The sequence below is a fragment of the Colias croceus genome, chromosome 9 (assembly GCF_905220415.1).
Source record: "Colias croceus chromosome 9, ilColCroc2.1".
NCBI lineage: Eukaryota > Metazoa > Arthropoda > Insecta > Lepidoptera > Pieridae > Colias > Colias croceus.
Window position 1 is genome coordinate 2,686,355 of NC_059545.1, and position 12,973 is coordinate 2,699,327.

At 32.7% G+C, this 12,973-nt stretch overlaps 1 protein-coding gene across 1 annotated transcript; it reads left to right on the forward strand.

The window, feature by feature from the left end:
• The first annotated feature begins 9,588 nt into the window (after positions 1-9,588).
• On the forward strand, positions 9,589-10,949 carry LOC123694598. Its single transcript, XM_045640070.1, has one exon. It carries the CDS (start codon positions 10,100-10,102, stop codon positions 10,934-10,936), a length of 837 nt encoding a protein of 278 aa, XP_045496026.1. The 5' UTR covers positions 9,589-10,099; the 3' UTR covers positions 10,937-10,949.
• Positions 10,950-12,973: the final 2,024 nt, after the last annotated feature.

Below are 12,973 nucleotides of genomic sequence, written 5' to 3' on the forward strand. Positions count from 1 at the left end.
AATTCAAACTAACATTTGAATTATAGGAAAGTTAAGGAACATTCGAGAAACAAATCCGTAGTAGGTCCTCAGTATTGCGGGTCGTAGTGGCGCCCGTCAATATGAATAGTGTGGCTATAACTCTCTAGAGAAAATAGAGCCCCGTTTTATTAAGCATGTAATATGGACATTCTTGTTGGTTGGTTTTACTAAAGGTTTAACACGGATGATAATGTTCGACGGAAAAATGACGAGGACGATAAGAAAACAAACTGCTTTTTTCTTCTCGATCTGAATAACACCTAATTCTTATTGTTAACCATTCACCCTAAGAATTAGGAAAATTACTTATGAGCTTCCTTTAAAAGTTTCTGGATGGATAAGCAGATAAGGAAATTACGAAATATCGCCTTTTAATTTTTTAAACGCCTTAACTTGTATAATATGTATAAAAAATATTGTTGACCAGAGACAGCTGAAACGCTCCCCAGTCTGTAATAGAAAAGTTGATAAAGCAAAATGAGTCTCAACTTTATACTGATTACAATTGCAGCATCATTTTCATCCCTTTCAAAAATACTGTTCAAAAACTTTTCCATTGCTGTATATTGTTCTTTGGGAACGCGTTATTCGTAGCTATCGACATCTATATGAAATGACTACGGTTGTCGATTATTCTAGATATTTACAACATTATTTTAGATAATATTGCTATCAAGCTTGAGCATACGCTTAGAATCCTTGCCAGACCGCACTGTCCAAAACCAATTATGTTCACAGCTTGGCACGAATATGAGCGACATGAATTTCCCTTATAATTTAGTACCAGCAAGAATTATAAGGTATTTAGAACAATGTAAGTAGGTATAGAGATTAGTTTGCAATGGTGTAAGGCAAAGTGGACTTAATTAACTAGTGTTGATACTCCAATAGATTTAGATTGATGTGAAGCAAACTGTAAGGAATCATGATATATTTATCAGCTTAGATTGCTGGACATCTATTGTTTCGAGGATGCTATTTATAATGAGATGTATTTTGCATTCGGAGCTTTGATCAAATAGATACCTTTCTTAAATGTAAAGATATTATAGGTAAAGATAGACTTATTTTGCTCCAAGTTTGTCATCTAGATCGGTCAGTATAATTTGAATATTATTTCCATATATACCTACATTGTAACAAAGATTATAAGCTGAGCATCACAAATATTAAATTGTGCATCAAATTGGCCCGTCAGAAAGACAGACAATGGTAAAAACATTCTTTATAATATAATAAGACGCATTCTTTGGAATTCCTTTATACTTATCATCATTTATTTCCGCAGTGAAACGCTCTGTATTTCCATTTTCCAATAATATGATACTTAAAAATAATACTTACCTCGCAAATGCGAATTCCAATGAAAAATGCTAGTTTTCTTTTGAAAATAACTTCAATATTTGCATTCTGTTCCTTCGAGGCTCGTTACTACGAAATGACGCTCGATTATTTGGGTCATTCTAAACAAAGCGAAAGAAAAGTGACCAAGAACTACTGTTAAAATAATAGCCTCTTTGAAAAATATTCTCCATTCATTACAATGAATGTACCAACTACAATGAAGCTTACGAAATTGTAATTTCTTCCTCCGCTGTGTACAAACCACGGAACATTCAGTTTGATCCCACAGACAAACTGCATGTGCAGTTTTGTGGGACTTAGACTTAAGTTATTGTAATAATTTGATAATAATAAAATAATAATGGCGTTTTTGTTAATTTTTATTTAATATTGTCATTTAGGTAAGATGGCACACTAATAATTATTGATTTGATTATTATTTTTTTTAATTTTCCTGGTACCGTTGTCTGTTTTATTTAAATATTATATGGTAACAGTAAAATGAAAATTGTAACAATCGTCTTTGGAGGGAAATAGAGCAATTTTTTGTCCCGGGTCAACTCGAAATAAAAAATAGCTCACCTTACTCGTTAAAGATAATGCTTAAAACCCGTCGAGTACTTTCTGACTAAAATTGTATTGTAAAAACAAACAAACAAAAATATTCCTGTTTAAAATATTAATATAGACACATAAAAAAATGGGTCTGCAATAGTTTGAGGAACGAAGTACCATTATTACATAGAAGCCATTATAAGTAGCGTTACTACATAATAATTATGGATAATAGCATTTAAGAGGTTCAATACCTACGATTTACGAACGTGACTAATATTGTTGTCAAGACTAAAAATGAGCTATATTTTTAATTTACTCATAAATGTTCATCTGTAGGTATCTAAGAACCAAACTGTGATTAGCTCGTTAAATTTTTTCATTTAACACAAAACTGTCTTATTATAAGTATAAATAATATTATTGAATATTTTAAGACTAGTAGATAAATAATTTTGGATGTTTTACAAAATGCAACTTTTTCCAAATATGCAAAGCTTTCACATGACAACTAGGCAACTGATATTCATACATTTTTTTTTCGAAATAAATCCATATAAAGGTATATAGTCTCCCAGACATTAAAAAAGAAAGGAATAATTATTATCGATTCTACAACCAAAAATATAAAACCGAAACTAAACCAAATGAAGCAAAAACAACCGGCCATTTCACAAACACCTTGTCGCTTTGGGATTAACACAAGCGAAGTTTGTGATTGGCTGTTGTGTACATAAATATACTTGTATACTTATAGATAAAATAAAGAATAACTTTAGGTATACATAGTTCAGGATACATCGCCCATTTTTGCAAGTGACTACTATCAAGCTGATTTTCCGTTTGTAGCTTTATTTTGATGAGACACCGAATAATTTCGTGTACGAAACTCTCGATTGTGGTAGCTAACAGAGATAACAAGGACAAAATTTTTTGATTTGATGGTTCTCAAATATTTATTACGCAATTTGTAGGACAATATGTCTGTTGAATTATATAAACATTAACTAAGTGAAAACAAAAAAATCAGCTTGTTAGTAATCATTTATGATGACCTCGTTATCGATACACTTTGGAAAGGGGGACTCTTTGAACAAACCATAGATTTTGTAGGATAAATATTTTTTCGAATAATTTAGGTAATTATCTTGAGATTGAACAAAAAAAAATTCATTCAGTTAGTAATAAATATTTGAGAACCATCAAATAAAAAAATTTTATCCTTGTCATCTCTGTTAGCTACCACAATCGAGACTTTTGTACACGAAATTATTGGGCGTCTCATTAAAATAAAGCTACAAACGGAAAATTAGCTTGATAGTAGTCACTTGCAAAAATGGGCGATGTATCCTGAACTAACATACTCAATTACCTTCTAAGTTTTGAAATATATACGTTTTGCATTCAACAGTCGGTTAGAGATAGAGAGCCTAGGAATTATGAATTGTGCGTGTGCACTGCTCACATGATATACTTATATCTGCAGTATTTTTAAGACCATTACATTCGTTACATGCAAATACTTTCGTGACTAACTATCCAACCATAAAACGGCCTACATTTTCATAGTCCAAACAGAACAAAAATCAACGCAGCTATTAAAAATTTTCCCTCAATAAAACGGTATCGCACACTCATTGATGCGTACAGCATATACCTACATAGTTCGTTCAACACCTTCCCCACAGGGAGAGCTAACCCTTCATTACCTGACAATAGAAGAAGTGGGGTAAAGAATTCATAACCACGATTTGAATGCAAGAACGGCGGTGGAGCGCAAACCGCGATCCATTTACAAATTGCTCAGGCGAATGGGAAGTTCACTAGAATTTGTGGCTGTATAAATTTAAATAAACAGCGCCTTGCCGGGTTTTTTCATCGTTACGTTTGGTACTTACAGTTGTGGTTATATTAATGAAACATGTAAGTTGAAAGAAATCGAATACAATACATGTCCCATAATATCTGTGTTAAATCAAATTTTTCTTAAAATTGTAAATCACTATCCTAAATTTCAAGGAAATGATAAGAAAGACATTAAAAAATTTTTTTTCAATAAAAACACTACTTTAAGACTAATAAATAAACTGAAGGTACAAATGAGTACTTTAAGTACAGACAAGACAGTCTATTACACCCACAATTATTGTAATATAAAACTAACAATAATTACAAAACAATATAAAACTTATCATTCTAAGATTTCATAGTGCACATACACACAAAACATCTTCAGAACCGCAAGGGCTAAAGAGTGTGTCGTCAATTACAGTGCACGATGGAGTTCTAAGCTAATTACTCGCCTATTTGTCAGGGGTAATAGCCACAAGATGCTTCTAATGTACGCCTCTATATTTACTAATGTGTGACTATTACGCTATAGACATATTCTTATATTATTTTATATACTTCAAGCTTTATGGTACTGATAATATTGTACATTAATTAAAAATCAACTTAAAATAGTTCTTTACACAATTTTCATCACCAATTTAAGTAAATATCTACATAATCATTATATCCAAAACATTTGGCACAATTAGCATTAAAGCGGTGCTATTGAATGGCCTGCGTCGGGATTACCAGGATTGTTCATTGTATGGTTGTACATTTATGGTTAAAATTGGGTACCTACATAAAATGTTGGCACTGAAAAGTGAATAAAATTTAGATGTGGTTACAATATCACTACAAAGTATAGTATAAAACAACGTCGCTTTCTCTGTCCCTATGTCCCTTTGTATATTTAAATCTTTAAAACTACGCAACAGCAGTAGATATACAATTTATTAGGTTTTAGACAAAGCGGGCGAAGCCGCGGGCGGTAAGCTAGTAACTCTATATTTTCTCTTATATTTATGATTGAATTCTATAAAAATTGTATTGTAAAGCAATTTGTATTCCCTATTAATATAGCGAATACAAATTGCGTTTCCTAGCTTGATATTTCAAAATACATTGTACATTAAAGAGCCCGCAAGTTGCAACTCGCAACACAACCCGTAAATTCCTACCAATCAGCTAGAAAATTCCACAAAGGTCTATGAAGTTCGAACAAATAATGTAAACTTGAAAACGTTGAAAACAGCTCTCAGCTCGGAACACTCCGTTCTACTTAAACTTATAATGACATTTAGATATTCTTGTCATCGGGGTGGAGAGGCAGGGGAGCAAACGACACCAGCGAAAATTATCGACGAATATTTCTGGATTTCCACCCATTTGACATGTAATTTAGTCGAGCGCCGACTCGCAAATGATTCGAGGGCGTTATAGTCTGACGAATTAATGTGATTATGGCTTTGCGTTGGCCATTTACTTTTTCAACGTCGTTACAGGATATTTTATTCCAATGTTTTTTCAGGATCATCTTTTGATTGAATCAATATTTTTGAGAAGTATTTCCCTCAGGGTGTTATAAAGCTCACGACCTCGTACCCCCTTAATGTACAAGGTCACAATTAATTGCCCCCCTCTCCGCCTCTTAATGTGTGACGTAATATATGGGAGACCCCTTTTCTTATATAGTCTAAAAATAAGCTTGAAATACGGCCGAAGATGCATAGGTATGAGGTAAATGAACTGATGATATATCTCATACATATGAAGCAACGTTCCTCCTCACCCCATGAAATGATAAAGTGGTTTGCTAAACGTGACTCAAGTGTCATAAATATTAATAATTTCGCATTCATCGCGCTTAGTCAGACAATGTCTTTAAATTAAACATGACTTGATATTGACCATTAAACCTAATTATCGTAAATCAACGTTTAAATAATAGGTATATCACTTTATTGTACACCAAATAGTACCTACATACTTGATACATTCTATAATATGCTGATTTGTAGATGATGTTCTTTAAAACTAAGGTTTCCACCCATATAATTTTTATATAATTTTTATGGGTAAGCTTTAATAATATCTTTAATTTCTAGACACTATAAAAACTATGTTCCTAGTCATATAGTTTAAAAATCGGTTATGAGATGTTATACTCGACTAACAGCGAACAATTTAAAACATGACGGTAACCTATATTATGTTCGAGTTCATTGCACAGTTCCTTTCATGAAGTAAAATTAAATCCTTTGTTATGCCAGCAATGAATGCCCCTCGTATTCTTATGGGATTCATTGACATTGTGTGTTTAGTGAAATTTGCATAATATAATAAACATAAATATGTAGAGCGCCGTAATCTGTGTTAAACTATATGTTAAGTATAATTGTAAATATGTATAAGGATATTATATGAAAACCAAAGACAACACAAGACAAGACATCAGTTTTCTTACGAAATAATGTCTCCTTTCTTATAAAGAACGTCTTTACTGTTATTATTTTTTTGGCATCAATGGTAAGGTCAACGCTCGTGTAAGTTAGGCGTTAGCGTGTCTTGTATAGATAGATATTCTATTGTTATAAAAATAGAAAAAATATATTTAGCTAAGAAGTAAGTAACCTCTTCTGAGTTTTTTTACACGCTAGCTGGTAATAATGCGAAGTCATTAATTTCATATTTGACAAAATTACACCGATTGAAACATTCATTTAATTAAAATTACGAACGTTTCTTGCGTATCAGAGTTAGTTTAACAACCGCTGCCCCAAAAGATTTATATCAATAACGTTTAAGTGGTTTAGTAACTAATTGGTATCTGGATTAGTAAAAGCGTTAAGCCTTAAGCCTCGGATTAAACTCCGCTGTAGAACGATTTTATTTCAATTGGTCATCAGTCTATCGGAGTTACCGGTCGCTTGTGATAAACGTTTATTGAAGAGATAACGCCGATATCGACCGTGCGAATTGATAAGGGCTTATTTACATATTGAGATAAATGTGATGTCGTTTTAGAATCTTCATGTTTCTAATGTAATGTAACGGTGTTATAGATATATACTAAGCAATCTCTGTAAACACTTTGTGTAGCTTATGAATTAAATGTTAACTTTTATTTTTTATTACAGTAAGGTAAGTACCGTTTGTAATATTTTTGTTGATCGTTTCAAAGAGAAAATATTTAAAATTTTTAAAATATTTTCAATTCAAGCAATTTGTTTCAGATCAGTCGTTCTAACGTGGATGGAGGCATCGATTCATTATAAGTATTTTGTTTTTAAATTGAATGTTTTTAATGTAGGTACATAAAAAAGTTCGTAAAAAAGCATAATGCTAAAGGTGGAAACAAAAGCGAAAAACTCCGCACAACAGGATAGCGAAAATTATTTTCGTGATGCGATAACAAAATTAGCCGGGATTCATTTTTCATATCAGAGATGTGGTTGGCGTTTTAATTAGAGCTCTTGAAGATTTTAATCAAGACTGACTTAGTGATAAGCCACTAATTAGCGGTATTTCCCCTTTATACATTAAGTTGGAGAGTAATTTTAATAACAGCCTGTTAGGAACTTTTTAGTGTGTGTAGTAAAGTCTAAGCATGTAGTGCTTTTAACACATTTGCATCGAAAAGTTGGGGCTTTTAAAATGAAAGGTTCGTTCTAAAATAATTCTGAATAGCATACATAATGGGAGGATTTTAAATTTTAAGTAAAGTAAGATATTGAATCTGAATATTTATGTTTATAGTTAGATAGAGTCGTTAATATATATTTTTCTTTCAGATTGGCAACGCAGAGATTATTGTAGAAACTTTCTTCATATTTTTTTGTCATAAAGACTCGTGATGAAATAAAAACTAAGAGCCAGTATTTTATCATTATGTTAACTAGATTTCATTTACATGTGTGTATGGTGTAAAATTTTAGAAAAAAAAAACTAACACGATTTTTTTTGTAAGACCTACCTACTCTGCTAATTAGGTACTTATGTTATATTATTTTATAAAATTAGTGCAAAAAGTAAGTAACAAAGTAACTATAAAAATTGTTAAAACGGGAAAAGCCAAATGAAAAATGTCTCTTTCATGTACCTACCTGATCTAGAATTAAGCACAACCAAACCTAAATTCCTCTTATACCTTTCTTATAACTCCCTGGTCAATAAATCGAATAAAACTTACAAAACTATGAGAATAAAACTAAAACTAAGCATTCGTTATCGTCTTACGCTCCACTTGAAGCCGCTGCATTGAATCGGAGCAAACGTTTGCCTCATAGCTATACTTTAACTGCTAATGCGAGCTTGGGAAGTCATGTTTAGAGATATCTGAGTTTATGAAAAAGCTTTGTTTTATAGTGATCATCTGTTGGCGTTTCCTTTATTTTCACAGTTAAGTACCTAACAGTCGCATGTATCAAGAACAAACTTAATCCAATGACATTTTATAGCATGAGGCATGAACCTGACCCTGAGGCATGAGCGTTAGGCGAGACCATAAGCAATGTGTATGTGGCTTGAGTACGAGGCATGAGGAATGATCAAGTGAGGCATTTGTATATTTGAATCGAGTGTACATTAAAATTTACATTCTAATATCCTTAAAAAACTTAACATAGTTACATTTTAAACAAGAAAATAAAATAAAGAACATTTAGGTTTGATTTGATGTTAAGATTATATGCTATGCGTGCAACAAGATTATATTAATCCATACTAATATTATAAATGCGAAAGTAACTCTGTCTGTCTGTTACTCAATCACACCGTAGGTAACTACTGAACCAATTTTCATGAAATTTGGTATGGTGATATTTTGATACCCGAGAAAGGACACAGGCTACTTTTTATCCAGGGAAAATGACGCATACCCGGAAATCCCACGGTAACGGGAACTTTGAGGGTTTTACTTTGACTGCGCGGGCGAAGCCGCGAGCGGAAACCTAGTTAAACATAACTATAACACGTCACGTGTAAATGCCTTTTTTTTCGTAATTTTAACTGAGTAACTAATTAGTTATGAAAATTTCAAGTAGTTTTGAAGCTGCAGGCCATTAATATTATTGTAGAGGTAATATGTATTATTTTACACATTATTATTATACCAAATATAAAGAAAATGGGAAAATTTAACTGTTATTTAGAGACATTTTGCTATTACCTCATCTTAAATTTTTGTTTTTATTTTTACTAAAATTACGATAATAATTATAGTTACTTACTCTAAAATAATTACAGTATAACGAAATCCACATAATATAAATGATTCATTCGTTACAACATTAAAAAGAGAAAGAGCGCTACATTTTTTCAACTAGGTAGAGTTAAATTTAAGTTCAAAAATTTGCGACTACTACTACAAATCCTTAACAAAACGGCATTTATCTTATAATTTAAAGACAAATGATCGATACACTAGTTCGCAAACAGTTAGCAGTCACCCTCTACATATGGAAGTATATGAGCGTCTGGTTTGCCACTCCTGTCAGACAGTGCTGTGACAAATGAACTCAGACCGTCCCCGGAATTATGGTGTACGTCCTATATTACTTGCTCTGTGGTGTACGTATGTTAGTGTTAACCGATTGGTTTAAGGTTTTGATGTCTGAATTCTGTTGAGATGTTTATTTTTATTAATGTGTATCGTAGTGTGAAACACAAACACAAAATACTGTAAAGTGATTTTAATTCTAGTAAATAGCATTTTTATTAATCGTCATCAGCATATCGATATTATGATTCATACAGCATTTTTAAGCTCCACTAAAAATTTTAGACGTTTTAATGTTATTATGCAGAGAGATATTATGAAGAGAGGGCGCTACTGCGACACAGCAACAATATACTCCGTATTAAAACTACATTTACAATCAAATTAAAGTGAGTTTAGTGATGCAAAATCGTGTTGAGTGTCAAAAATCGCGTGAATTTAATCATACAGTGAAGTCAAAGGTTAAGTTACCGAAAAACTTACAAAAAACTTAAAACAGTGGAGTGTACACAAACAATAATATAACGAACTTTTTGAACCTTTTCTCGCAAATCCATGAACCAATACTATTCCAGTGACAATATATAAAAGTGAAACAGTGCAAATAAATAAAAACTGAGTAATCTAAAACAAAAATTAAATAATATAACCTCATGACGGAATGATATTGCAAAAATTCAATTTACCATTGTTGTCGATATAAATAGTGAAACAGCGCCATCTACCAAAAAAGGTGCACACTATTTTCAACTTAAGATCTACAGAAAAATCAATCGTGCTATTGCCGTAGCAGTACTATCTACCGCACAGAGAGGGCGTAACAAGTACCAAAACAAACCAGACACAATGGAGGAGATTATGAAAGCACTACAAAACATCCAAAAAGAACTGAACGACCAAAAAATAGAAATTCAGAAAAACGGAGAAAGGGTAACAGAACAAGTTACACAAAACATAACAAATAAATTGGAAGAAAAATTCGCCATATGGGAAGAAAAACACCAGACTTTAAAAGAAAAAGTAGAAAACCAAGAAAGGAGAATTCAATTCATGGAAAAACAAGCAAGGGCAAGAAACATTATATTCTTTGGCATAGAGGAGGGCGAATCATCGTATAAAAACCTTGAAAATAATATAATTAAATTCATCAACGAATATCTGTCTGTAAAACTAGAATACAGAGATATTCAGGAGGTAAAAAGATTAGGAAAAATAGGTGATAAACCGCGTCCCATACTTGTAACTTTTACTACCCTGGGCCTAAAGATCAACATTCTCAAGCAAAAAAATTTATTAAAAGACACCCAATACTACTTGAAAGAAGACTATCCTAAATATATTTTAGAAAAAAGGAAGGAATTACAAAAGGAAGCAAACAAAGAGCGCGAGAAAGGCAATAGAGTCACAATAAAATACGATAAATTAGTTGTTGTAAAATCAAACAACAAAAGAGCATTACCAACCTCACCTGAGCCTCAAAACTATCAACCGCAACAAACACGTATTTCACAAACCACCAAAAAGAATAAAACAAAAAATCCAAACTCACCAATACGCAGATCAAACAGTGTGTCGGAAGGTTTCGTAAGACCAGGCTTACTAAACTACTTGGTTAACAAAAACGACAAGAATACTTCGCAGCACCAAAACAACGAAAATGTGAATAAAAACAACCAAATATAGCAACTATCGCTCCCCTCCCCAACGAATGTAGTACCACTCAAACAAAATCAACAAAGAAACAAAAACCATCTTCCAACACGGCTGGTCACCGAGGAAGATAACGACCAAAACCCTCCAACGATCCTAGCAAATAAAAAAACAAATAAAAAAACACAAAAAGAGACAACCGTAATTCCTGAAACTCTACAAAAGCTATACATATTAACATACAATGTAAGAACACTGTCGACTTACAGTCACCTGATTGAACTAAAGGAAGCACTAAACAATGTTAAATTTGATGTAATTGGATTGGCTGAAATTCGACGTACCGGGACAAAAATCGAAGAATATGAAGACTTCATTCTCTGCTACACAGGGCTTACACAAGGGCTCTACGGAGTGGGCTTTCTAATTAACAAACGACACAAAGAAAGTATAGAAAGTTTTACAAATATCAGTGAAAGAGTCGCTCTATTAAACTTAAATCTACATGGTAGCAAATTATCACTTATACAAGCGTACGCACCCACAGAATCAGCAAAAGAAGAAGAGATTGAAAACTTTTACACTGAAATATACAAAGCACTCGACTTGTCTTACCAAGTTTATATAATCATGGGAGATTTTAATGCTAAAATTGGCCAACCAAAACCAGAAGAATATCTAATAATGAAACAACATGGATATGGTATTAGAAACCAAAGAGGACAAACACTGATCGACTTCGCTCTTGAAAACAAAATCTCGATCTTAAATACCTTTTTTAAAAAGAAACCAAATCGCAGGTGGACTTGGCGTTCGCCAGATACTAAACACAAAAATGAGATCGATTTTATTTTATCGAACAAACCAAGCATGATAAAAAATATCGAAGTTCTAAATCTCAGCTACTCCTCAGACCATAGACCAATTAGAGCGACATTTATGTGGACAAAACAAACAAAGAGTAGAAGTAGCTACACATCTTACCCAAACTCTAAGTTGATAACCGAAGAAGAAATCAAGAAATATAGAGAATGCGTCGCCTACCACCTACCAGATTTACTATGCATTGACGAAAACAGTCCAATTCAAACACACTACGATAAAATAGTTAGCATCATAACCCAGAGCCTTCAAAAAGCTAGACAAAACACAAACAAGAAGAATAACATCTTATCAGAAAGCACTAGAACACTTATAACAAGAAGACGAATACTACAACAAAACAAAAATAAAACAAGAACTATTAAAAATGAAATTGCTGCGTTATACAAACTTATAAGCAAACGAATAAAACAAGACTACGCAAGTTACAGATTAAATACTATAGAAAAACATCTTAAGCTAACAGGCAGTACAAAAAGAGCTTTCAAACAGTTAAAAACCAACAAAACTTGGGTGGAAGGTTTAAAAAAATGGGAACAAATATCAAATAAGCGTAGGGACGTTCTACATATAGCAACAAGCTTTTACGAAACCCTCTACAGCGACCAGAACCAGACGACCGCCTATCAAAACATAGAATACAACACTAACATAAAGAGCCTGACAACAACTGATAACATAGTAAAACCATTTGATAACAAGGAGGTAGCCGATACGATAAACAAGCTAAAAATTGAAAAAAGCCCCGGCCCAGACCATATCACAAACGAGGCCATAAAAACAGCGTGTTCCTTATTGACTACACCACTAACACAATTGTTTAACCGCATACTTAAATCGGCCAATATACCTACACAATGGTCTGAATCAAATATAATATTGATTTATAAAAAAGGAGCACCATATGACATCGCCAACTACAGACCAATAAGCTTACTACCGTGCTTATACAAGATCTTTTCGTCTATTATAAATCGAAGAATAAGTGCCATTTTAGAACCCGAACAACCATTAGAACAAGCAGGCTTCAGGAAAAGCTTCTCTACCATCGACCACATTTATACTATAGACCTACTGATTGAGAAGTACCAAGAGAAACAAAGAAATCTACATATTGCCTTCATAGACTACAAAAAAGCGTTCGATACCGTAGCACATTCAAGTATCTGGAAAGCTCTAGAAGAACAG